This window comes from Gorilla gorilla, chromosome 1, assembly GCF_029281585.2.
Source record: "Gorilla gorilla gorilla isolate KB3781 chromosome 1, NHGRI_mGorGor1-v2.1_pri, whole genome shotgun sequence".
Lineage (NCBI taxonomy): Eukaryota > Metazoa > Chordata > Mammalia > Primates > Hominidae > Gorilla > Gorilla gorilla.
Genome location: NC_073224.2, coordinates 100,275,521 through 100,302,060, shown reverse-complemented (window position 1 = coordinate 100,302,060; position 26,540 = coordinate 100,275,521). Strand labels below are relative to the sequence as shown.

Here is a 26,540-nt window from a genome sequence, read left to right as displayed (position 1 = left end):
TTTATATAGTCTGGATATAAATCCCTTATTACATATATGATTAGCAAATATTTTCTCCCACTCTGTGGGTTTTTTTATTTTTTTTTGTTTTATTTTTATTTTTTGAGATGGAGTCTTGCTCTTCACCCAGGCTGGATTGCAGTGGTGTGATCTTGGCTCACTGCAACCTCCACCTCCGGGTTCAAGCGATTCTCCTGCCTTAGCCTCCCAAGTAGCTGGGATTACAGGCACACGCCACCACGCCTAGCTAATTTTTGTATTTTTAGTAGAGACGGGGTTTCTCCATGTTGGTCAGGATGGTCTTGAACTCCCGACCTCAGGTGATCCACCTGCCTCGGCCTCCGAAAGTGCTGGGATTACAGGTATGAGGCACCACGCCTGGCTTAAAATACATATATTTTTTAGAGATGGGAGTCTCACTATGTTGCCCAGGATGGTCTTGAACTCCCTGGACTCAAGCAATCCTCCCATCTTGGCCACACAAAGTGCTGGGATTACAGGTGTGAGCCACCATGTCTGGCCTTTTTTAAATAGTTTTATAGTTTTATCTCCTACAGTTAGGTCTGTGGTTCATTTTGAGTTTATTTTTGTATCTGGTGTGGGGTAGGGGTCCGACTTCCTCCTTTTACATGTGGATTTCCAGTTGTCCTGACACCATTTGTTGAAAAGACTACTTTCTGTTGAATTATCCTGGTACCCTGCACTTAATATTTTTCATGCCACCTTGTCTAAGAAGCACTTATATTATTTATATTTCCAAATTGTCCTCCAAAGAGGTTACACTGGCATATAGTCCCATTCATAGCAGCTAAGAAACTGTATCTCAGATTGGGCATTGAAGGTTAGCAAGGACACTAATGAGCTCAAGCTTATCAGGGACCCACAGCAGAGTGGAGTGTTGGGGGAACTTGAGAGTGTCACAAAAGGGGAGGTTGAAGGAAGTAAAAATGTTTTTCTCAGAGAAGAGAAAAAATGCTGGGGAATGTATATCTGGTGGGCCTGAGTTTAAAGCCCTGTTCTGCTCCTTTCCAGCTGAGTAGCCTTGGGTAGTTATCAGATCCAATTCGGAACCTCAGTTTCATCATGTTAAACCAAGATGAAGACCACAACAACCTTAGTAGGGTTGTTGTGAGGAGTAAATGTATGTAAATATCCCAGCCCACGACAGACTCTCAGTAACGGTAGCTATTGTGACATTTCTATATGTGGTATATGTGGCTGAGATCATGTGATTGTGGGGGAGCATTGCAGCCATTTGGTGAGTATGAGATTTTTAATGATGGCTGATCACATGTAGAAACTTGGATCTACTGGTAAATGTCACTGTCACCCAGAGCAAGGCAGTACTTGAAGTCTTTGCTGTGACATGTTAAGGGGGGGGGGGGGAGAGGCTGTGACTGAGATTGGATGTGACAGCAAGACAGATCCTGAGTGACAGAATGGAACGGAGTGGAGGGAGGCAGACTGCACCAGGAAAAGGTGTGTCCCCAACAGGAGCTGCCTGGGAGTTCAGATGTCAGGGCAGGTGTCTGTCTCTACTGTCCCCTCCCCAACAGACTTCCCTCCCTACTTTCTGAAAGCAAGGAGGAAAGGAGGGAGCTCCCCCTTCAGAAAGGAGATTTTGATCAGAGTGTAGAATCTACAATACCTAAGGAGTTATGGTTTAAGCACCTTTGATATCACCACCCAAGGCTCAGGAAAAGAACCTGCAGGAACTGTGTGTAAAACGGGTGGGGTAGAAGTTAGAGTGGCTTCTCTTCTCAGCTTTAGTCTTCAGAGTGTCCGATAAAAACAGAATAGAAACCTAAGCATTCCTTCCTCCTCTCTGTCCCCCGGGGGAAGGAAGAGAGAATAAATGCCACATCTCATTAAGCTTTTACGAGCTCAGGCAGGCAGAGTAGGCCCACACCGGAGGCAGGCAGAGGGCTGGAGGAGGCTGCAGGAAGGATTCCCCAGTTCTCTCAGGGAGCTGTGTTCCAGAACTTAAAGGCCAGCTCTACAGAAAATGAAATAAGGGTTAACAACAGATGTGGGAGTAACAGCTGCTTTTATTAACATCAGAGGGGCAACAGTGCAGGAAGTTGGGTATATGTGGGGACAACAGAGAGACTGTGGCAGAGGCAGGACTGCAGATCTATGGAAATTGCCTGGAAGAGTCAGCTGTAAGGGATGAGAATCCTGAGGGTAAAAGAGAAAAGGGAAAGACTCCTCTTTGATCTTATGAAGCTGAAATAACAAGATCTTAAACATGAGTGAGAACTCTGTTGCCCCAACCTAAGGTGACTTTAAATCCAAGGTAAAAAACACGGCATGGGTATTAGTTTGAATAGGGAAAATGAGAACTCTGAGCTCAAAAAAAAAAAAAAAAAAAAAAAAAAAAAAATGAAAGCGTTAAAACCCTGATTAAGTCTGCACAATGATCCAGAGTGTAAGGATGGGAGAAAGAATAAATACCCTAGTGACCCACATATTAAACAGACCACAAACAAGAGAACAAGACTTGAAGCTAATGGAAGGTCATCTTGCCCATGCCGCCATGGGGGGCAACAGTGCCACAATGCCACATGGGCACTAACACACACTGCATCCCCCCAGTCCCTGCCCAGGTTGGAGGGTGTGCAGATCACAGCAGCAGAGCTGCCTAGACTCAGGCAGGGCAGGAACACCCACTGCTGATGCAGTGGGAGGTAGGGATGGGGAGCCTGGCCCTGGCTTTGTGGGAGTGCAGAGAGAAGGAAGGCAGAGGGGAAATCAAGCCGCTGGGGCAGTGCTTGTAATATTGGGGTGACTGTGGGAGGGCAGTAGCAGACACAAGAGCAATGGCTTTCCCAGGTCAAGGTCCATGTCCTACCATCTGGCAGGAAAGCCAGGGGTTTGTCATGCATGATAAAAACCACACAGCTGGACTCTGGGCAAGGCCCACTTTAGCCAATTAGAAGATACACTGTCTGTGGCCAGGCAGGCAAGCTCCTCCCAGCTGGGGAAGGGGTGAGAATCCCTGGGCCTTGCCCAGTACTGAGCTCTGGGTGTCTGCAGGGAAGCACAGTGGTGAGTTAGTGTTAAAGAAAGCATCCAGAGAGGTAAGAGGGGCTTGGGTAGCACCCTTTGCCTCTGTCACTTCCGCAAAAACTTCTTGTTGAGGAGGAAGATGAGAAGGTTGACATTGACTTTGGCCTTGTTGAAGAGTTTCATGACAGCCACACCCTCATACTGGAGCTGCAGGAGATCCTAGGAGGGAAGAGGCAGGGAGGGGAGTTTAAGGGCTTCTGAATGTGGTCCAGTCAGATGGTGTACAAAACACTCACATCATGGGGCCTTCTGCAGTCACCAGTGGCACTGGCCACTGAAGTAGGGCATTGAAATCCCACTTCACAAATGAGGAAACTGAGGCAAGAGAGGTACAGTGACTTGATCAAATGTCAACTCAAGCAGAACCAGGGCTTGAAATTGTTTTTCTTATTTTATTTATTTATTTTTTTGAGACGGAGTCTCACTCTGTCTCCCAGGCTACAGTGCAGTGGCGCGATCTCGGATCGCTGCAATCTCCGCCTCCCCAGGTTCAAGCGATTTTCCTGCTTCAGCCTCCTGAGTAGCTGGGATTACAGGCAGGTGCCACCACGCCAGGCTAATTTTTGTATTTTTAGTAGAGACGGGGTTTCACTATATTGGCCAGGCTGGTCTCGAACTGCTGACCTCGTGATCCACCCGCCTCGGCCTCCCAAAGTGCTGGGATTATAGGCGTGAGCCACTGCACCCGGCCAAAATCATTTTTCTTACTCAAAAGGCAAAACATCAGAGCAAAAAGATTTGGATTAAAAACTACTGCTCGGCTGAGCACGGTGACTCATGCCTGTAAATCCCAGCACTTTGGGAGGCTGAGGCGGGCGGATCACAAGGTCAGCAGTTCGAGACCAGCCTGACCAACATGGTGAAACCCCATCTCTACTAAAAATACACAAAAAGCCGGTGTGGTGGCGCACGCCTGTAATCCCAGCTACTCAGGAAGCTGAGGCAGGAGAATCGCTTGAACCCAGGAGGCAGAGGTTGCAGTGAGCTGAGATTGCGCCATTGCACTCCAGCCTGGGTGACGGAGTAAGGCTCCGTCTCAAGAAAACAAACAAACAAACAAAAACCCAAAAAAGCAACAACCACCACAACCACAACCAAAAACACCGTTGCTTCACTCCTTTCCTGAACACTGGCCTATGACTTAGCCAGCTTCTTAACCTTTTAGCCTAGAGCCTGTAAAATAGGGATAATACTTCAGAGCTGTGGAGAGGATTAAAGGAGGTAACATGTAAAGTCCCTGACATGTGATAGGGCTTCAAATATTAATCCTGCTTCTGACACCAGCAGCCCACTCCACTCTCCCTGATGCTTGCCAGTGGGGTCTGTGTCAGGGCATGGGGAAAGGGGGGCTTGGGCTGCACAGACCCCCACCCTTCTCTTCAGGAACAGACGATACTGATCGGGTGAAAAACTGAGCTGGTGTCATCTGAGGACTAGGAAAGTGAGGCCAGCTGCTCTCTTCAGGCCAGCACCTAAAGCCCAGCAGATGTCCTGCAGGCTCATGGGACTGTCCCCTCACCTGATAGTGAAGCTGAAATCGCTCCATGTCCACACCCAGGAACTTGGCATTTACTTCAAACTTTCCTGCCTCATCTCCCGGGGTGATGTCAAAGATGACGTTTCTGAAGCTGTCAGGAACAGGATTCAAAACAGGAACCCACTGCCTCTTTCCAGGGCTACAGCCACATTCTTGCACCCACTGCTCCTCATCCTGGGTAGCGGTGTCATCCAGAACCAGCTTTCCCTCTGTCACTCCCAGAGGGCCCAGCTCGCTGTCTTCTCCGTTTTACTTCTGCTCCCCACATCATCTCTTTATCTGCCCTGCCCTACTCAGCTGTTCTCACTTCTGGAAAGCTTTCCCAGTACCCTCTGCCTCAGGGCATCTAGAACTGTGCTAGACCATGTCCACGGCCCTTCACTTTCTGTCTGGGCATGCTCTGTCTCCACCATCATTCTAGCAGCTCCTTCAAGATCGGGACCATGCTTCTTCTCTTCCACCCGGTGCCCAGCCCAGAGCTCCACCCCCAGGTTAGAGGACAGGAAGGGGTTGACATCCTGCCCTCCAAAGACACATACTGAGAGGCGGGAAGATCTTCAATTTCCACCAAGACACCCTTTTCCAGGAGCTGAGCAGCAGTGTAATGAAGAGAAGGCTGCTTCTTCCCCTTCCCAGAACTCCTGATTAAAAGAAGACCCCAGAGAATTCATCCAATAAACACTTTACCACCAAAGAAACTTGTTTTCTGTGGCTGGAAAGGAAATGAGACCCCGAGGAAGACTTCTCACTGATGGAAGACAGAGGAGGGGGGCTGCACTTGAGCCCAAGACTTTGTAAATGAGGCTCAAAGACCAGACTTAGGAAGGGACTGTGCTGTGCTGGGTGAGATTCCCCTTTCAAAGCTGGGAGATAGCAGGGCAAAGGTGACATGGGCAGGGGTGAGAAGTCACACATAACCTTCCAAGTACGGGAAAGCAGCACCTACTTGGAGTCGGGAGCCAGGTGGTCCAGGCAGGCCCGGATGTACTGGCTGTAGTAGTCACCCTGCTCCTCATAGAAGGTGGTCTTAGTGCTCAGGCCCTGTAATGTGGCCTGCAGCTTCACCAGCTCTGCCTTCCGCCTGTGCCTGTGTCTGTGCTGGTTGCAGATGTCCTGGGGTTGGGGAACAGATGGAGGGATGAGTGGTCCTTCCTGGCAGGAGAGCCTTAGGGCCTGACACAGGCCCAAGAGCTACACACTGTGAGGCTCTTCGGAAGAACAGGCTTCAAGGCTGTTTTCCTAAAAGGAAAATCTCAAGGATGGTATTCCAAATCCTCAAGGCATGTCCTCAGGGCCTCTGCCCGTTGAGGACTAACTGGTTTCAAGGCTCTTTGTTTTTTAGTAAAAGAAAGTTGCAAGGATACTTTTGTAGGTCATAAGCTGAGGATTGGGTTTTCACGCTCTTGTGTGAGATATGCTTCTCTCAAACCTTCTGACCTGGGCACATTACCCAGCTAATGTGGGGAAGAAAAAAAAAGAGAGAGTTGCAAGAACACCCTCCTCTCTAACTAATTTCAAGATCTTTCCTTCAGGCTAGGAGTGGTGATTCACACCTGTAATCCCAGCACTTTGTGAGAGCCTAAGGTGGGCAGATTACTTGAGGTCAGGAGTTTGAGACCAGCCTGGCCAACATGGTGAAACCCTGTCTCTACTAAAAATACAAAAATTTGGCTGGGTGCAGTGGCTCACGCCTGTAATCCCAGCATTTTGGGAGGCCAAGATGGGCGGACCCTGAGGTCAGGAGTTCGAAACCAGCCAGGCCAACATGGCCTGAAACCGTGTCTCTACTAAAAATACAAAAATTAGCCGGGCGTAGCAGCGCGCACCTGTAATCCCAGCTACTTGGGAGGCTGAGGCAGGAGAATCACTTGAACCCAGGAGGTGAAGGTTCCAGTGAGCCAGGATCACACCACTGCTCTCCAGCCTGGATGAGAGTGAGACTGTCTCAAAAAAAAAAAAAAGAAAAGAAAAAAAAATCTTTCCTTAAAAAGGACCCTCAGCCTTCCTCTGGCTGGTGACAATTTTGGGTGAGGACTCATCAGGAGGGGCCCACCAACACTATGGATTAACATGTATATGCACGCACACACACACACGTACACACAGGCACACGGAGCCCAGGCCCAGGTTGTTACCTTGGCCAGCTCGTCCACTAGCCCCTGGTAGCCATTTCTGGCGCTGACCAACCCCAGGGCTTCAAGTCGGCGCAGGTTCCGCAGGACGCGCCGCTGCTTCTCTGCCAGTGGCAGGAGGGAGTGAGCTGTCAGTGAGCGGTGTCGTCGCAGTGGCTCCGGTGTCTGGGCTATACAGGCCTGGCGTAGGCTCATCAGCTGCTTGTGGGCTGCTTCCTGGGGACACACAGACGCTGGAGGGGTCTACCAGGTCCTACCATTCTGCTCCCACACCAGTGAAGGTCCCATGGGCACCAGCAACAAAGGGAGGCCTGAGCATTTTTCTGCGTATCATTAAGAAAGTGCCCCAGAGCCCAGCCTCTGCAGGATATGGCTGAGGCAGGGCATCGCTTATGAAGAATATCAAGGTATAACACCATAATACATGGTGTCACACATGGGAGGGCCTCATAGATCACCACAGGGGAGGAGTAGCCCAAAGGAGACCCAAACCCAGGCCATGGCATAAAGGATTCCGGACAGACACTAGCTGTGACTTCCCAACAATGGATCTTTCTGACGGCACAGGATGTTTGGGGGCATTTCCCTGTCTGTTCTGTTTTGGGACATACCTCTACTGGCCATTCCCTTTTCTTTGGGAAGACCCTGGTTCAGTCTTCGCTCCAGTGGGCCCAACCTGCCCGTGGCCCCCCACCTGCCTACTACCTTCTCCTGCCTCCAGGCGTTCTAGCAGACCACTCTTCTGAGTGCAGGCCTTCCAGGGGAGCCTTCCCAGACGGTCTCTCCATGCCCCCCATAGCCCTAGTGTTGGTGCTTGTTTCAGTGTGTGAAGTGGGGAGAGGGGTGGGGCCCCATGACTCTGCAGCCTGAGGCTTCCCAAGGCTAAAGCTGTATCCCTCACCCTGTAGGCCTCCAGAGTTCTCATTACTGGTGAGCACAGGTGTCTGCTTCTGGCTGATGTGGGTGAGGTTCAGAGGAGGGAAACAGCAGCAGTGCAGGTGGGATGAGCTGGGGGATGAATGAGACAGAACCTGTGGGCCAGCCCGGCTACTCACTTGCTCTCTGGAAGCCGAGAGGGATAGGATCTCCTTGAGGGTGTCCCCAGGATGGAACTGTATGATATCGGCCAACAGCTGCTTGGTGCTGCACAAGGAGGACAGTGACAGAGAAGAGGTAAGGGGCAGGGGAAGGGCCTGGACATGGGACTGGCCAGAGGTCTGAGAGTAAGTGGACCGTGCTCTATAGCATGGCTGCTAGGATATAAGGAGAGAGAGCGAGGGATAGGGGATGTCATTGTCTGGAATACCTTCCCAACAAACTATCTTCCTTTGAGTCCTTCAGCTGAGCACACATGTCCTTCCCGCTCAGCCATCCCTTCTCCTTAGCTCTCAATGCATCTGACACCCACCGCCCTCTTGGTGGTGCTCTGTGTTCAGTGCTAGCCCGATCCTGCTCTCAGCCCTTTGATGGCAGGACAAAGATGATACTCAGCTCACTTGTTTTTTTTTTTTTTTTTGAGATGGAGTTTCACTCCTGTCACCCAGGCTGGAGTGCAATGGCATGATCTCGGCTCACTGCAACCTCTGCCTCCCAGGTTCAAGTGATTCTCCTGCCTCAGCCTCCCAAGTAGCTGGGATTACAGGTGCCTGCGACCACACCCAGCTAATTTTTGTATTTTCAGTAGAGATGGGGTTTCACCATGTTGGCCAGGCTGGTCTCGAACTCCTGACCTCAGGTGATCCACCTGCCTCGGCCTCCCAAAGTGCTGAGATTACAGACATGAGCCACCGCACCTGGCCAGCTCACTTGTTTATTGAGTGAATGAGTGGGTGCAAGGGGTTGCCTTGTTGGCAGGGAGCTTGAGCTGGCACTTTGGCTCCTCTTCTGCCCAGATGACCAGCTCACCCCTACTGGGAGTCCTCCCTCACTTTTGTAGAACTGGGGAAGAAGAGCTCCATGCCCATCTCCTGACCATCACACTCAACAAGAATGCGGAATTAGGCTGGGCGCAGTGGCTCACGCCTGTAATCCCAGCACTTTGGGAGGCCAAGGCAGGCAGATCACTTGAGGTCAGGAGTTCAAAATCAGGCTGGCCAACATGGTGAAACCCCATCTCTACTAAAACTACAAAAATTGGCCGGACATGGTGGCGAGCACCTGTAGTCCCAGCTACTCGGGAGGCTGAGGCAGGAGAATCGCTTGAACCCAGAAGGCGGAGGTTGCAGTGAACTGAGTTTGTGTCACTGCACTCCAGCCAGGATGACAGAGTGAGATTCCATCTCAAAAAAAAAAAAAAAAAAAAAAGTGGAATTAGAACATGAGCTCTACAACCCACTGGCTGTGGAACTTTGGATAAATCACATAACTACTGAGTCTTTCCTCAACTATGAAGAGGGGAAGCCACCATCTACCTCATAGCTTGTTTCTAAGAATAAACGATAACTTATTAAAAAAGCATTTGGGCCAGGCGCAGTGGGTCAATCCTGTAATCCTAGCACTTTGGGAGGCTGAGGCAGGTGGATGGCTTTGAGACCAGGAGTTTGAGGCCAGCTTGGGCAACATGGCGAGACTCTGTCTCTACTTGAAAAAAAAGAAAAAAGCATTTGGTAAACAGCACGATATGCAAACACCTGCCGTTGCCAATATCTTCACCATTCCTTTACTTTCAGTACAACACAGAGCAAAAAGCTGAGAATACCAGATGGAAAAGAGCCAAGGCTGTAGCGAGGGGAATAAAGGTAGGCTTCAGGGAGAACTTCCTGAAGGATAAGGGAGCCCAGGAAGAAGGTGGAATGGGCGCCTCAGAATAAGGCCATTTTACTGGCCTCAGGGCTGGGGAGCTCAGGTATGCAGGGGCAGAGGCTGGCATCACTCACCTCAGAAGCAGGCTACGGGTGTTGGAGTCATCAGCATCTGCCTCTAGTCCCTCAAACTTGTTGGTCAGCGTCAGGGACACTTCTAGCTTGCTCAGGTCTGTGTGCCCATCTGCAGCGATGCTCTCGCCTGAGGTGTGGTGAGGAATGAGAGGGAGACAGGCATACACACACACATGCGCACACACATACACACATACACATGCACCGATGGGGTCATGTTAAATCGGCTGCTCCACATGCCCCTCTTCCAGGAAGTTTTCCCACACTGGCCTGCTGAACTACCCTGTGTCCCCAACCCTTAGCATCGATGGAAGGGCTGTTACCCACAGAGCATACCCTTGTGTTACTGGGGCTGTGCCACCCCCACACCCTCAGCCCTGGGTGCCCTGAGGGTAGAGGAGCTGTGCCTCCCTGAGTCTGCAGCTCCTGGTTCTCTCCAATCACCATCTTCATTCTGTCCTTCCTCCCAGTAAGTTGGCTTCCTCCTATTCCATGGCCCGGAAACCCCTCCTTCTCAGAGAAACCTAATGAGGCCCTGATCCCTGTGCCTCTTTCAGATCATTTCATTGACCGTTTTCCATGATGATCGTGGGTCCCTCTACTGTCTGTCTACCTTCTCCACATCAATCTGTGTCCCTGTGCCCATGTCAGGACCAGAGGGAGAGTATGGAACTAGCCGCCTGGCACAAGCCCTAGACTGCATGGGCACGCTCACATGCCCTGCCTGCCTGCCTGTCCCTCCCTCCATGCAGGTCCCCTAGCTGGCCCCAGCTGCTAAGGAGGGCATGTACCAATAAGGTCAGGGATGGTGGGCAGCTCCCCAAGGTCCTCCAGGAGCTCATGCAGGGGGTCTTGGTGATCAGGGGCAATGCAGTCCTGGTGCTCCAGCAACAGCTGCAGGACGGAGGAAGAAAAGGAGATGCAGGGTCTGAGCCAGGTCTTCCCTCTGGGGCCAGCCCACTACCCCATCACAGGCTACCAAACCCTTGCCCACCCAGCCAACACCCTCCAGATCTCAGCCCCTCACCCTGTGCGTGTTGACCAGCTCCCCCACGGTGATGTACACCACGGGTTTGGCCACAGCCACCATGTCTGAGTACTCGTCCACTGCAAATCGCTCCTCTGGCTCTGGCACCTGGCAGGCTCTATGGATGAACTTCCTGTCCAGAGGGCGGGCATGTGAGAGAGTGGGGAGGGCCAGCACCCCACACATCTTCTGTCCGCATCATTTCCCCAGCCTTCTCCAGTGATTGCTCAGGCCAATTTGGACTCTCCAGTCTCAGCTTCTGCCCTCTGTCCTGCCCTACCTCTGTCCCAGTGACCCCTCAAGCCAATCTCTCTTAATAGTCTCCTTTTCTCTCCACTGGGGAGTCCTTCCAACAACCTATCCTCCACCCTGCTCATTATGCTCATCCCTTCTATTTATGCTTCTTGTCCTCATGGATTCTGGAGGGGACAAGTGGGATGTCAAAGGTGAGAAGAGGGAAGAAAGGGGACAGAGAGGAAAGGGACCCAAGACCTGAACTTGAGGTGTGTTTCCTCCAGATAGTCATTCAGGACCCGCAGGTGCTGGCTCTGCCCAGAGAAGGCCTTGCCAGCCGCAGCGTGCTGTAGGAGCTGAGCCACAGCCCCCAGGGCATGGCGCTGGGGGGCAGCCAGGGCTCCACCAGCTGCCATGGCCACAATGTCGAAGGCGTCAGGAGCCACCACAGCTGGGTTCAGGAAGCGGTAGTACAGGAGGTTCCCGACCACCTGAGGGCAGAGGAGACTCTCTCAGAAGTGTCCAGGGGCCGCCTTGACTGGTGCGGCCCCACATTCTCAGCTTGCTTGGCTGGAAGGGACACCTGGGCCAACCCCCTCACTTCAAAGAAAACAGGCCCAGAGCAGGCAGACAACTTGCTTAAGGCCACACGGCAAACCTGAGCAAGAGCTGGGACTTGAACCCAGATCTCCTGACAAGAAGCCAGTGTTGCCCACTCTGTTCGCTCACACCCCAGCGTGAGCCATCTGCCACCTGAAGCCCTGCGAGTGAGCCAGGCTCCATTTATAGGGGGCAGCATATTTCCCTCCTTGGATTTTTATGGCATAGGATTTTTTGTATTTTTGTGTCAGTCTGGGGATCGCAGGTACCAGCAAAGTAAAGGAGGGATTGGGAGGTGGGGGTGGGGAGACAACACTTGCCTTATAGACCTCGCTGTCTGTGGCGTCAGGGAATTTCTCTGCCAGAGTTGCCTTCAGGACTTTGGCCACATATCGCATCCCATACCTGGAGACAAAGAAATAGGTGCGCTGTGCCTGTGCCTCTGCCCATCTCTCTCTGCCAGAGATAAGAGCTTGAGTGCCTGGCTGTCTCTTCTCCCCCAGGCTCAGCCACTCCAGAGTGGAGCTCAAGCACTGTCCCTCCACTAGCCATAGCCAGCTCCCTGCTGCCTTCCTCCAAACGTCTCTGGGCCTTGTCCCTTCCTCCTGCCTTGTGTCAGTAGTCAGGACCAGGGCCCTATCATCTACTAAATCTCTCACACAGCCTCCAACCTGGCTCGAGAACCTCTTCTTTGAGACTCTCTGGGTCCCCTGCAGAGCACCCCAGATCACCATAGCCATCCCCCATCCCCCAGAGGCACCATTAACCTAAAGCTTGGGTATCTGACACTCACAGCCAAAACCCTGTCCTAGGACAGCCTAGGTGGCTCCGAGGTAGTCAACCTTGTCAGCTGTCACAGAGCATCTGTGAGTGGCCTAGTCTGGGCTAGAGGCAGGGCCCCAAGGAGATCAGTGAGCCGGGAGGAGAAGCTCCAGTTTGGACACCACCACCAACCAGAGATATTATCTTAGACTATTTCCTTCTCCTTTGTAATCTGTCCCCTGGTCTAGAAAATGGGAATGATCATTCTTGCCTTCTCTTCTCACAGGGCTTTTTGAGGATCAAGTGAAATTATGTCTGCGATAGTAACGTATAATGGTAGAGTACTATTCAAATGTGCTAGACTGTATTATCATTATTATTCGTATTATGGATGTGCCACCTACAAATGTAATTAAATTCATTTAAAAGCAATTTCCACTCCTAGGGTACCAGAGACAGAAGTTTACAGCTCATTGTGTACTTTACTTTCTTAAGCCTAGAACAATCTTTTCTTACTCCTAATTGTAAACTCTTAATCCGGTTCTCCAAGTTTGGGGAGCAGGGTTATAAACTCTGTGGGTTCCCCCTTTCAACATCCTCATCTTGCCCTGGGCACTCCAGCCTGGGCAACGGAGTGAGACCCTGTCTTAAAAATAATAATAATAAAAAATAAAGAAAAACAAAAAAAGAATGAAAGCCTGTCATTTTCGACAACATAGATGAACCTAGAGGTTCGTGTTAAGTGACATAAGCCAAACACAGAAGGACAAATACTGCATAATCTCACTCATATGTGGAATCTAAAAAAGGTGATTTCACAGGAGTAGAGAGTAGAATGGTGGTTACCGGAGCCTGGGGAGGGTAGGAGAAGGGGAGAGAGGATGGGGAGAGGTTGGTCAATGGGTACAAAGTTACAGCCAGGTAGAAAGAATAAGTTCTGGTGCTCCATTGCACAGAAGGTGACTATAGTTGATAATAATGTGTTGTATATCTCAAAATAGCTAGAAGGATTTTGAATGTTCTCACCACAAAGAAATAAATGTTTGAGGTAATAGATATGCTAATTACCCTGATTTGATCATTCATTGCACAATGTATACACGTATCAAAACATCACACTATGCCCTATGAATATGTACAATTACCATGTGTCAAAAATAAATGTAGAAAACCAAATGTATTGACTAAATTTTAAGAAAAGAGAGAACTATAAAGTACTTTATGGGCTTAAAATATTTATTTTTGATATTGGGAACTGAAGAGTCCCATTTTCTCCTCATTTGCTCTTAGCTAATAAAGTGTCCCTGAGATCATTTTAGGGTCCCTCCTCTGGTTCCACTGACATCCTACCAGGCCACACACAGACTTGCACGCCGTCTTTCAGCTCAGCTCTCTAGCAGGAGCTTCGAGCATTCCCCACATCTCTTCAGAAACCCCTCTGATTACCCCTGGCTCCATCTCCCTCCCTGCCTTCCTCCCTGCAGGACTATCACCCTGCTCTGCTCCCCATGGTGGCCTGGCCCTCTTGAAATCCCATGCGTAGGCTGGGGTGGGGCTGTTGCACATACGGAATTTGGTCCACAGATGAGGTGATGGCTAAAAGGAACTTATCAGTCATGGCGAGGAGGTTGCGTAGGGCGATGTCCAGTCGTCTCTGGACCTCGGGGTGGCTCAAGGCCTGCTCCGGGGTGACATCATATGGGAGATGGCTATGAGCAGAGAGAGACAAGGTGTAAGCAGGAGCCCCCTCCAATGGCCTCCTTCCCCAAGGCCCTATTCCTTAAACGCTTGTCTAACAACAAGATCTCATACAGATGTGCTAAGGACAGCTCAGCATGCTAAAGGAGAAAGGGCCAGAATGACAGAAAGGACTGGAGAAATGCAGTCAGGAGGTAAAGAAGAGTTGGAGTATCTACAGGGAAGCTGGAAGAATGTAGGAAGGAACAAAGAACCTGGAATCTAGTGACCCTTCTAAGGGGAACAGGTGACAAGCAGGCGGCTGCGCTGCAAATAGTCTTTGGGAGTTTGGAATAATGGAGAGGCTGGGCCAGAGCCTTATAGTTCCCTCACCTAAAGCCTCCTGTGCCATCCAGAGCAGCCACCAGGATTGCCTGCTCGCCTCTGTGGCTAGGTTTCCCTAGCACCTAGGGACCTGAGTAATGACCCCAGGCTATAAGGGCAACCTATCTCTCCCACTATCTCATTTGCCTATTCATCTGTAAATAGAAATATTCTTCTATACCCCTATCAATAGGAGTCCATATCCTAACTCCCAGCAAATTTTTTTTCTTTTTTTGTGGGGGGACAGAGTCTCACTCTGTTGCCTAGAGCTGGAGTGCAGTGGTGCGATCTCGGCTCACCGCAACCTCCCAGGTTCAAGTGATTCTCTTGCCTCAGCCTCCCGAGTAGCTGGGACTGCAGGAGTGCGCCACAACACCCAGCTAATTTTTGTATTTTTTATTTTTGAGACAGAGTCTTGCTCTGTCACCCAGCCTGGAGTGCAGTGGCACGATCTCGGCTCACTGCAAGCTCTGCCTCCCAGGTTCATGACATTCTCCTGCTCCAGCCTCCCGAGTAGCTAGGACTACAGGCGCCTGCCACCACGCCTGGCTAATGTTTTGTATTTTTAGTAGAGACGGGGTTTTACCATGTTAGCCAGGATGGTCTCGATCTCCTGACCTCGTGATCCGCCCACCTCGGTCTCCCAAAGTGCTGGGATTACAGGCGTGAGCCACCACGCCCGACCTATATTTTTAGTAGAGATAGAGTTTCACCGTGTTGGCCAGGCTGGTCTCAAACTCCTGACCTCAGGTGATCTGCCCACCTTGAGCCCCCCAAAGTGCTGGGATTACAGGCGTGAGCCACTATGTCCGGCCCTACTACCAGCAAATTTGACACATCATTTGCAAGCACTGACATAGCAAGTAAGCACATTTGCATATTCATCTGTACTCATTTTATGTTAAGCCCACCAGGTCTGAAGTCATTTACATCAGTTTCATGTTAATTATCAGAGGGGGTCTAAAAGACTACCTTATTCATGCCTACAAAGCTGGTGTCATATTTGCATAAATCAGCATGCCCATTTATATGCCACCTTCAAAGTACACCCAAGCTTCCCCAGTAGGGTCCAAGACACAGCTGATCAAAGAGAGCTCTCCCTCTGCCCATGTGCTCACCTGCGCTGCCCTGTCTGGGCCTCAGTCTGGTTGATCCAATTCTTATAGAGGTGGACAGGGTCTGTGTGGACGCTGAGCACTTTGTCTTCTAGCACATCCTGGATAACCTTGCCCAGAATCTCCTGCAGGGCACTCTGTCCCCGCCCATTACGGTAGAATCTCACCACCAGCCTCACCACTGTTGGGTTGCCTGTCACCACGTCCTGGGGCTGCTCCACCTTTGACCTGTGGTTTAAGAGGTCATTGAAACTAGTCTTCTGCCTCTGGGTAGGACAAACCGTTGCTTTTCCTTTTTGAGATTTTGGCTCTCAAAGCCTGCCCTGGTGTCCCCGCTCTTAAGGAATGTCTTGATATCTCTCTCATCCTTTGTGTTAGCATGTCAGCCCATATCCTCCCACTGTGCTGTCCCAGATGTTTTACGGTTTCTCCACAGGAGGTAGAGAAAAGAGGTCTTCTGATTCCATTTCTACCCTTAAGCCTCAACAAGTTGTCACCTTGTGAAGGAGCCAACAGGGGCATCTCTTAACCCATTCTCTCCCCATTCCTTTGTGTCTGGAGAACCTACTTGATTTCCTCCTGGAGTGCTGTCTTGAACAGCTGGAGCAGGAGATAGGCCTCTCGGCGACTGGAGGCATAGTTGTACAGGCTGAAAATCACTGCCTCCATGAACTTGGTGGTTTTGTTCTGTGGCATCTGAAAGATCAGCTTGGCCAGGTAGATGGGCTGAGTCTGCAAGCAAGAGGGGAGACAGGAATGGCTGACCATGCACTTCGAGGACCAGTGATAGGATAAGGAAAGGCTTTCCCCTGATGGAAATCTGGAATGGAGAAAGCACTACCACACTTTCTCCAGGTGCTAGTAACATTCCAGACAAACAGGGGAAGAGGTAGTCTCCTTTCCTGGGGATAAGGAATTAAGATTATGGGAAAGGACACCTTGCATGGTGCCAAAGGCACAGACAAGAAGGCCTTGAAGTCTCAGACCCTCAGGAGACGGGAGAGACTTCTCCTTGGAAAGTCCTCTGCTAACCTGGAGCAGGTAGAAGAGGTGTTGGTATGCTTCTAGTTTCTGCCGTTTCTCTTTGCTCAGTGACTTTAATCCCTTCTGCTTGTCCAGAACCATCATATCTGACAGCTGTTCCTTATTCCTCTTGGTCAGCTTCTTGCAGTGGGAGACCACTTCCTGCAGGGGTGGAGGAGCGGGTGATACAACTAGCCTAGGCCATCTCAGGGCACAGAACATACGGTCTAGAATCAGTGCCTTGAAGAGCCAGGGCTTTCTGCTGTTCAAGGAACAGGCATAAGCTGGGGGACAGAAGCAGTTCTAGGGTGAGGAAGGGCCCCTCCTAGTGCCCTGAGACTCCATCTGTTTCCTCTGCTGTCATGGGAGTGAGTCCCCAAAGAGAACTGGGTTGCCAGGCTGAGGAATTGTGTCTATTTGGCTTTTGCTATCTCTTCTTATTAGACTGCTACACACATTTGAGGTGGAGCTATCACTATTATCACTATTACCCTGTCACTGCATATTTATATGGTAATTTATGATTTAAACAGCTTTCATATCTGTCTCTATATTTGGCCTGGAGAGGTGGACATTCTCATTATTCTCAGTTTGCTAATGAGAAAACAGACTTAGAAGTGAAATGAGCACCCACAGCCCCATCCCTGGGAATCAGCAGAGCCAGGCATTCTGATTCTAGGTTTCATGCTCTTTCTACTCTGTCATGGGTCCCCCAAAATGATTTATTAGAATGGCAGAGGGCCACTGGAACAAGGACCTGAGTCAGGTGACAAAATCCACACCGTTTTGAAAAAAATTGATTAGCAAGCAGAGAATGGTCAGCATCACATCTCCAGAGGCAGGCAGATCTGGGGGAGGGGAGGACTGGTGGGCCCCATACCTGCAGAGTGATCCGGTTCTTCACCAGCAGGCCAATCTTGATGTCCATGATGTTGAGGTCCTGCTCCAGCTGCTGATTGGATCGGATCTTCCTAACTACCCCTTCCTGGAGCTTCAGCAGCTCTGCCTCAGCCAAGAAGTCTTGCTGGCTTTGATTCAAGAGATGGGCAAATCTGCGTACCACACTGAGAGGAGGGTGGGGTGCATGCACTGGGAGGAAGGGAGGAGGCATCAGGATTAGCCATCCTCATCAGAGGCCTCCTCGCCAGCCCCTGCCCGAGTCAGCCCACCCCAGTCCCCGTTCTGCTTGGGATCAGCAGGTCCCCAACCCCAGTCCTCTTCTAACTGGTTCTGCTTGCACTTGGAGGGCAGTGGGTAGCCTCCTAGCCAGGCCTGTCCCTGAGCTTCCTGTCTTATAACTGGAGATGACATAATAGCTGCTCTTCCCATGCCTCTGATTCACCCCAGCCTGGGTCTATCCCAGGGACCTCTGACACCAAAGCCAGAGCCACAGCTCCCTCTGATTATCCTCCCAGACCTCCCTAGTCTACCCCAATCTACCACTCACTTCTGCTGGGCCAACCTGCTCCTCCTCCTCCTCCTACCTGCCAGCCACCACTCAGCCCTGCTTGCTCCCACAGTGCTCCTCTGTCAGGAATGTCTGTACACACCAGGAAGGACAGGTAGACGGGATGGACAGTGGGCTTTATAATATAGGGGAGGTCAGAGCTAGCTGGTGATTCTCCTTGAATCACCTTTGGAATTAGCATTTGAGCAAAAAAGAAAGAAGCCTCTGAGCTAATTTATTGGAAATAACAACAAAACAACTAATACATAGAATGTTTACTATGAGACAGAACCTGTTCTAAGTACTTTACATACTTAAGACCACCTGTGAGGTCAGTACACTATAACTATCCTCTCTTACCGATAATAACTCTGAGACTCAGAGAAGGTAAGCAACTTGCCCTATGTTACACAGTTAGTAATAAATGAAGGAGTCAGATTTGGAAGATGAATAAAACTAGTCCCTGTCCCTAAAGGCAGTCTAGTAGGGGAACTAGACAAATAACCACAATTCACTGCAGTGTAGTTAGCACTTTGAGAGGAGCAAGCATGGGGATCTTTGGGAAAACAAAAGTGGGTTGCCCAACCCCACCTGGGGAGTGAAGAGACACTGCAAGGAGGAGGTGAGACACCCCAGATGTTGGTGAAAAGGAGGCAGAGAGGGTGAATGTGGGGAGTGCTGGAAGTCCACTGTATCTGGAACACAGTGCAGAAGGTGTAGGTGGTGAGGGGCAGGTCAGTGAAGTTAGAGGTGTAGGGAAAGGCTGGATCACAGAAAGCCCCAAAGCTGTGATTAGGAGGTTGGACTTTATCCTCAAGGCAACAGGGCATCATGATAAGTCTTAAGGAGGTGAGTGACATGATCACATGTACAGGTTTAATGGATTAATCTGGCTACAGTAGGGGAACAAATCTTTTTTTATTTTTATTTTTAGACAGAGTCTCGCTCTGTTGTCCAGGTTGGAATTCAGTGGCATGATCTCAGCTCCTTGCAACCTCTGCTTCCTGGGCTCAAGAGATTCTCCTGCCTCAGCCTCCCAAGTAGCTGGGATTACAGGTACCTGTCACCACGTCTGGCTAATTTTTGTATCTTTAGTAGAGACAGGGTTTCACCATGTTGGCCACGCTGGTCTTAAACTCCTGACCTCAGGTGATTCTCCTGCCTCAGCCTCCCAAAGTGCTAGGATTACAGGTGTGAGCCACTGGGCCCGGCCTGGGGACAAATCTTTGAGGAGTGAAGAAGGGTAGAGGCCAAGACAATTCATGGCATCTTGGATTCGATGAAATACAGCATATTAACTCCGCAGAACAACCCTACAAGATAGGTATTAGCATTATGTCCAGTTTATAAAGGAGAAAAGTGGGCAAGAAGGAAGTTAATTGGCTGGGTGTGGTGGCTCACGACTGTAATCCCAGAACTTTGGGCAGCCAAGGTGAGTGGATCACTTGAGCCCAGGAGTTTGAGACCAGTCTGGGCAAAATGGGGAGATCCCCATCTCTACAAAAAATCAAAAAGTTAGCCAGTTGTGGTGGTGTACGCCTCCAGTCCCAGCTACTCAGGAGGCTGAGATGGGAGGATCGCTTGAGCCTGGAAGGTTGAGGCTGCAGTGAGCCATGATCATGCCACTGCACTCCAGCCAGGGTGACAGAGCGAGACTCTGTCCCAAATAAATAAATAAATAATCAATTAAAAAAAAAAAGAAGTTAAGTAACTTGCCAAGGGCCACACAGCTAGTAAATGGTAGAGCTCTGAGTAAAGTCTGGGGGCCACTGAAGTCAGGAGACAGCACTAGGGAAAAACAAGTTCTTCCAGAAAAACCATAAACTGAAGAGAAGAAAAAGAAGATAAAGAATGGCTAGGACAATGGTATTAGTGTAACCACAGAGACAAAATAGAATAGGCTAGGCTGGGGATAGGGAAGGAGAGAAAGAAGCTTGTTGACAGGAAGCAGATGGCCTGAGTGTGCATGGCCAGAGAAGGGACAGGCAAAGCCCCTGTGGGCAGGACAGGGGTGAAGAAGGACTGAGGAGGTGAAGGAGAGGATTCCTGAACAGGACATTTCACCAGAAGCCCAAGAGTGCAGCCTCAAGGCCAGGAAGGAAAAGGGCCTACTGCTTCAGGAACCCAGGGGCTAGAGGTGAATGTAGAAATGGACTACTTGTCAATTTCACAAAAAGGAAGGGGATGCCATTTGCTGGGCTTCTGAACTTGAAGAACAAGAGCCAGAAAGGACCTCTTTAAAGCTTTAAATGAGCACCCAACTAATGGGGAATATGGAGCAGGAAGATGGCACTCCCTTGGGTGCTTCTCACATTCTCCACACCACGGAATGGATGGACTCTGTGTGCCTCACCAGGCCTTGTTTGTGCTGGGCCACAGAGGTCTGGAGAGGAGAAGGTTGAACCCTAAGAAAAGAAGCAAGATCCTTTTCTTTCTGCTTTGGTGGTAGCAATAGGTAGATAATCTAAGCTTGTTCCAAAAAGAGCCTGGTTAGAAGAACTTTCACCGTGACAAAGGCTATCTGTGATTGGGATGAGCAGGGGGGCTTTTGTTACAACTCCTGTTCCATGCTCCTGCACAGACAACTTGTGACTACCTTCCCCTTACCTGCTGTGCAGTCGCAGAAGGATGTCTAGACCTGCCTGGCTCTGTGGGGTCCTCTCCCTCCCAACAGCTGGGGAGGGTGGATCAGGCAGCTCACCTAATATCCTGTAGTCATCCTGGGCTTTCCTGGCTCGGAAAAATGCCTGGATCTTCACAATGGAGTTAACCTGCCACAAACACAGATGGGAAAAGGGTTGCTGGCTGTCCTTGCTCTAGTCTCATGGGCAAAGGTTGGGTATGTGGGCAGGGGGAACAAGATGACACTCACATTCTTCTGGAAGTAGTGCAGACGCCTCAGGTATTGCCTCCGAGCTGCCCACATCCGGGCCCAGGCCTGGATCTGGGAGAAGAAACACACTGCCTCAGCTCCAGCTTGGGGCCCACCCTCACTCAGTCTCAGGCCAATTCAGCTAAATCTAGAGGTCACAAGGAGGTGACAAGACTACAAGATTGTTCTCAGACGGTCCTTTGAGAGAAAGGAGCCTGCCAAAACCACCATAGCTACCTTGATTATGGCATCCAGGTTTGCTTTAAAATACTGCAACCTCTCCAGGTAAATCTTCCGCTGCCTATAACCCCGCCAATGAGCCTGCACATCAGGAGAGAAAGGGAAGTAACTCAAGCAGGTCTCCTTTGGCCAGAGAGGCTTTTAAGAAAATCTTTGTCCTGGGCCCTCCAGGGAATGGAAGGGGGCAGTTAAACAGAGGGGGAAGGGGAAAGTGGCCCTGTTCTCAAAGAACTTCCAACTTCATGGGGAAGACCAAATGGCTTCACATAGCCAACAATGCCCTCTGCCATACTCCCTGGTCCCAGAACAAACACCCACATACCCACACCCACACACCTCTAACCAACACATCTTCACAGAAACTCAACTATAAGATACAGTCCTAAAAGATAATAAAGCATATACCTACTCACCAGCTTCACCAAAGTATGTACCATATCAGCCTAAAATATACTCATACACCCATATGCAGACCACCCACACCCTATCACACACTCCACCCTCCCTCATGTGCACAGAAAGTGGGCAGAGAGCAGTCTGGAAATGCATGCAGTTGTGTGGATGAGAAGTGTGTACAGGCACAGAGCCGTGTGCTCACCATCTCTGCCCGCAGCCACCTGGGCAGCAGGTCACTAATGCTCTCATAACTCACATTCTCTTTAAAACACAATCCAGCTCCTGACCCTAGTTCTCAGCAAATCTTCCCACCAAGGTCCCCAGTAACTCAGCTGTCAGGCTGATGGCCTCTCCCCTAGCTGATCTGCTGCAAAGGGCCCAACCGACGTCTGCACAAATCATGCCTCCTTTGGTCTCTAAAATCTCAAGGCCCTCTTCCATTCCGGTCTCCTTCCTAGGAGACTTTTCCCTTTCCCTCCAAGCTTGTGTGGGATTAATTTTCCTAAAGTACCTCTTAGACTGTCCCAGCCTGTTTCCAGAAGTTCTCAACCATCTGACCCCACACTCCCTATTTGACTTGCCACTGGTCCCCACCTTCTTAAGGATCCTAGATGCATCAGACTTTTCACTTTCTTGTAAACATGCCTTATGGTTTTCTGTCCCTGAACCTTTTATACTCACCTTTGTTCCCACTGAAATACTTCCTGTCTTTTTTTTTTTTTTTTTTTGAGACAGGGTCTTTCTCTGTCACCCAGGTTGGAGTGCAGTGGTGCCGTCACGGCTCACTGCAGCGTCAACCTCCTGGGCTCAAGTGATCCTCCTGCCTCAGCCTCCTAAGTAGCTGGAATCACAGGTGTGTGTCACCATGCCTGATTACTTTTTTATGTTTTGTAGAGATGGGGTCTTACTATATTGCTCAGGCCAGTCTTGAACTCCTCAGCTCAAGCAATCCTTCCACCTCGGCCTCCCAAAGTGCTGAGGTTACAGGCGTGAGCCACCATGCTTGGCCCTTCCTGTCTTTTAGGCCCCATGTACAGCATCTCCCAGTGCACAGGCCCTGGGAGATACTCTACCACTGACATTGTCTCAGTTTGGTAAGACTTGGGAGCAACTCCTTTCATTCAGTTGCCCCTAGCCCTTCCTAAAGCCAGTTCTGCCAGCTTTCCCTCAAGGCTTACACGGCCCCTCTGTTGGGACAGGATGTAAAAGAGGATAGCTTGGTCCATGATGCCAGCTGTCCATGTTGGAGCCTAGAGGTCAGGAAGGCCCATTTCCATGCCCGCCCTCAGGACTCTTTCCTTTCCTCCTCCAGGTACTGCCTGGAAAGTTGCTGTGGGAAAAGGCAGAGTGGTCTGCTCTCTGCTCTTACTCACTACCCAACCTCCACCAGGCTCCTTAAGGCCTCTGAATTGGTCAGAATTCAGGACCCTGGATGGGGTTCTGGCCAGGGTCAGAGCTTTCAGGAGATAAAGTCTCAGCACACCCAGGAAGCCTCATTTTGGATTTTCCTTTCCCCAGGCAAGAGGCTCAAGGCTCTGGGCTACCTCTCTCTTTCTCTGTCTCCCAGGACCCAGGCCAGAGCCCACACAGCTTTGGTACTAGTGACAAATGTTCCCTCTGACTCCATCTTCTCTCCCACTGTTGGTGTGGTTTTTCATCGCCTTAGTGTGAAATTCCAGACTGGGCTCAGGAGGGAGAAATCCCTATGATTCAGACCACTAAATACAGATCACTAAAGTTCTGTATTGAGTTCTGGGACCAATGCCCTGAAAACAAAATCTCATAATGGCTCCCATCAATGGAGCACTTACCATGGTAAGTGCTACATGTAATTTTCCTACTGAATCCTCCTAATCAACATATGAGGTGAGTACCATCATTATGAATGAGGAAACCGAGTGCTAGAGAGGGCATAAGTAAGGTGCCTAATGTCATATGACCCAGAAGTGGTAGGACCAGGAGGCAAACTCTACTTTCTGACCCCAAAGCCTGAGCTCTCAATTACCCCCCAACACCCTCAGTCATAATCAAGGGCCATTTGCCAGTCCCGGTCTGCACATCTGTCTCCCTTGGTGTTCTCTGGTGTTGTCTTCATGTCCCTCCTATCACAATGTCTAACATCAAGTGTACTCCAATTTCTGTGAGGGGAGAGAAGTGATTACTCACCCGTGGGCCTTGCACCCATCTCCCACCCTTGCTTAGTGCCAAGTGGCGTGCTCTTGGCATTCAAAGAAGTTTGTGAAAGCATCTTTACATTGCCAGCACCTCCACGAGGCCCTCCAGATCACATCTGCCTGGGAAGGTATCTGCTCAATTGCCATCATTCCTGGCTTGCACAGTGTCTCTGGCTATCTTCCCTACCAGCCTCATGTCTCAATTACTTATGGGTCAGTCTCAGAGGCCACACTGGACCATCCACGGGTTGGAAGAATAAAAACGGGAAGGGCTGGTAGGAGAGGAAAGGTAGAAGGCTATTCTCTTCCTAAAGGATATTCCACCCCTTTTCTGTTTAACCACCACCACTTCTTCGAGCCCTCCTAGTGTCCAAGCCTTGATGTCTTGCTAAATACACAGACACACAGACACATACACACAGACACACGGACACACACACACACACACACACACACACAGACACACACACATTTTTAGAGACAGGGTCTCGCTCTGTTGCCCACGCTGGAGTGCAGTGGTGTCATTATAGCTCATTTCAGCCAGTACACTGCCCTCTAGCCTGGGTGACAGAGTGAGACCCTGTCATGCAATCCTCCCACCTCAGCCTTCTGAGTGGCTGGAATCACAGGCATGAGCCACTGCGCCCAGCTAAATCTTATTTCACTCTTCCCTTGGGGAAGCTAAGAAGCAGCTCTCACTCTCTGGATGGTGACGATAATGATATAAATAGCATGGTAACTTCTACCATGTTCTTACCTACCTCCCAGGCACAATTTATAAACACTTGAGATATTACCTAACTTAATCCTCATAACAACTCTATAAGGTAGGTGCTATCATTATCCCCATTTTTCAGATGAAGACTGAGGGACCAGTGAGGAAACTGAGGGAGAGAGGGTAAGTAACTTGCCAGGGTCACACAGCTAAGAGGTGGTAGAGCTGGGATTCAAACATACGTGGTCTGGCTCCAGAACCTATGCTTTTAACCACTACTATTCAGAGGCCGAAAGATCATTCCCATGTCAGTAAAAAGGAAGCAGGGTGGATACCCTGGAGCCCAGATAAGCCCAGGCCCTGAAGACTGAGAAAGCCGGAGCCTGCCACCTGGATCTTGATGACTGCTGGGAGCCAGGTCCTCAGAAAGTGGGAATGCTCAGCAAACTTCTGCCGAACTAGGAAGCCACGGAGGCGGGCCTGGAGCTGGATGACAAAGCCGACGTTGGCTTTCCAGAGCTGTTGGCGGTCATAGGCAGTAGTGACCTTGGTGACAGCTGACTGTGGAGGCAGGAGAGAGATGCTGTGGTCTTTTGGGGAGTGGGAGCCTCTTCTTCAGGACATTCCTATCCAAGATCCCCTACCCTTGCAGGGGCTCTGCCAACCTGGATCTCCTCCCGGGTCAGGTGAGAGGTGTCGAGGGGGCAGCCAGGAGGTTGCTCCCAGATCCCCTGGAAGGTCTGCAGATGGAAGTAGTAGGCAGTGCCATCCTTCATGTCATGTTGAACCCAGAAAGCTGTGTCTGCTAAGCAGAAACCAAGCAAGCAGAGAAGGTTCAGAGCAGGCAAGGGGTGGCTGGGGCAGGCAGCGAAGAGGAGGGTCAGGTTGGGCCATTACCTGGACGCTGTTTCTTTGCCATGGCACTTTCCAGGGCTCGCTGGTAGCCGTTGGCACAGTTGGGAACTACCCCTCGAAGGGCCACTGCGGGGTTCCTCAACACCCGCTCAGTCTGGGTTGCCTTGCCCTCCTTGATGGCTTGATTGATGGCAGCCACACCAAGAGCCACTGACAGGGGCATCAGGAGAGAGCAGTCAATCCTTCCCCCGAGTCCCTCCCATGGGCCTTGGCCGGTCCACTAGGGACAGATTCCATGAAAGAGGACACAAAATCACCCTTCTGAAGGAGTAGACGGGAACATCCCAGGATGGACAGAGACACATACATGAAAAGCAGCAGCATGCAACTGTGCTTGGAGGGAAAGGCAGCAGCAGTCAAGGAAGCACTCCTGAGGGAGGCAGCGTGGGGCTAGGTTGAGTTGGGGCTTGATAAAAGGAAAATCAGCTTGAACAGAAGCATAAAGGCCCAGAGCAGTGGCTCCTGCCTGTAATCCCAACACTTTGGGAGGCTGAGGCAGGCAGATCACTTGAGCCCAGGAGTTTGAGACTAGCCTGGCCAACATGGCGAAACCCCATCTCTATAAAAAAATACAAAAATTGGCCAGGCACTGTGGCTCACGCCTGTAATCCCAGCACTTTGGGAGGCTTAGGCGGGCAGATCACCTGAGGTCAGGAGTTCGAGACCAGCCTGGCCAATATGGTGAATTATATGTATTATATGTGCCTACTAATAATACAAAAATTAGCCAGCTGTGGTGGTGGGCGCCTATAATCCCAACTACTCGGGAGGCTGAGGCCCAAGAATCGCTTGAACCTGGGAGGTAGAGGTTGCAGTGAGCCAAGATTATACCATTGCACTCCAGCCTTGGTGACAGAGCGACACTCTGTCTCAAAAAAAAAAAAAAGAAAAAAAAAATTAGCCAGGTATGGTAGCGCATGCCTGTGCTCCCAGCTACTCAGGAGTCTGAGGTGGGAGGATTGCTTCAGAGGTTGCAGTGAATGGAGATCACAGTACACTGCCCTCTAGCCTGGGTGACAGAGTTAAGTCCCTGTCTCAAAAAAGAAGCACTTTATGCAGGGCAGAGGACCCTGGGACAGTTTCTTAGAAGAGAGCCTAAGAGGTGGGAATGGCTGCTGTAGCATCTGCCTTCCAGTCACTAGCAGACAGACAGATGGACAGAGAGACCCCAGCCACTGAGAACTAACACCACCAGCACCACACATCAGCACACCCCTGTCTATTTGCACTGAGTCTGCCTGTTTTCCTCAAACTCCTGCCAATTCCTCTTCTCTCATTCCAAGTCTAAACATTTTCTAGCCAGAGCTGATTGACTGTTGGAACCCAAACTCAAGCTACCAGCAGA

At 50.4% G+C, this 26,540-nt stretch overlaps 1 protein-coding gene and 1 non-coding gene across 7 annotated transcripts in view; one reads left to right on the top strand and one right to left on the bottom strand.

Annotated features, from left to right (window-relative positions):
* Positions 1-2,030: 2,030 nt before the first annotated feature.
* Positions 2,031-26,540, bottom strand: part of IQGAP3 (IQ motif containing GTPase activating protein 3) — a 44,962-nt gene continuing 20,452 nt past the window's right edge. For 3 of the 6 annotated variants that reach the window (XM_004026975.5, XM_055362182.2, XM_055362202.2), the window contains 22 exons: positions 25,178-25,345; positions 24,946-25,085; positions 24,671-24,841; positions 20,993-21,076; positions 20,756-20,827; positions 20,585-20,654; positions 17,317-17,525; positions 16,446-16,598; positions 15,982-16,145; positions 15,417-15,641; positions 13,806-13,946; positions 11,796-11,880; positions 11,134-11,366; positions 10,642-10,774; positions 10,406-10,508; positions 9,615-9,741; positions 7,794-7,881; positions 6,742-6,954; positions 5,553-5,719; positions 5,146-5,247; positions 4,589-4,697; positions 2,031-3,228 (listed from right to left, as the gene is read on the bottom strand). In XM_004026975.5, coding sequence (XP_004027024.5) covers positions 3,115-3,228; positions 4,589-4,697; positions 5,146-5,247; positions 5,553-5,719; positions 6,742-6,954; positions 7,794-7,881; positions 9,615-9,741; positions 10,406-10,508; positions 10,642-10,774; positions 11,134-11,366; positions 11,796-11,880; positions 13,806-13,946; positions 15,417-15,641; positions 15,982-16,145; positions 16,446-16,598; positions 17,317-17,525; positions 20,585-20,654; positions 20,756-20,827; positions 20,993-21,076; positions 24,671-24,841; positions 24,946-25,085; positions 25,178-25,345 — 3,071 coding nt within the window. In that variant the 3' untranslated portion in view covers positions 2,031-3,114. Of the gene's footprint in view, positions 3,229-4,588; positions 4,698-5,145; positions 5,248-5,552; positions 5,720-6,741; positions 6,955-7,639; positions 7,747-7,793; positions 7,882-9,614; positions 9,742-10,405; positions 10,509-10,641; positions 10,775-11,133; positions 11,367-11,795; positions 11,881-13,805; positions 13,947-15,416; positions 15,642-15,981; positions 16,146-16,445; positions 16,599-17,316; positions 17,526-20,584; positions 20,655-20,755; positions 20,828-20,992; positions 21,077-24,670; positions 24,842-24,945; positions 25,086-25,177; positions 25,346-26,540 lie in introns of those variants that run through there. The other 3 variants (XM_055362186.2, XM_055362194.2, XR_008671544.2) reach the window with 3 other exon arrangements.
* On the top strand, positions 5,967-6,066 carry LOC115932512 (small nucleolar RNA U13). The gene has a single exon (XR_004068787.1). It is a non-coding gene; the product is annotated as a small nucleolar RNA U13 (small nucleolar RNA).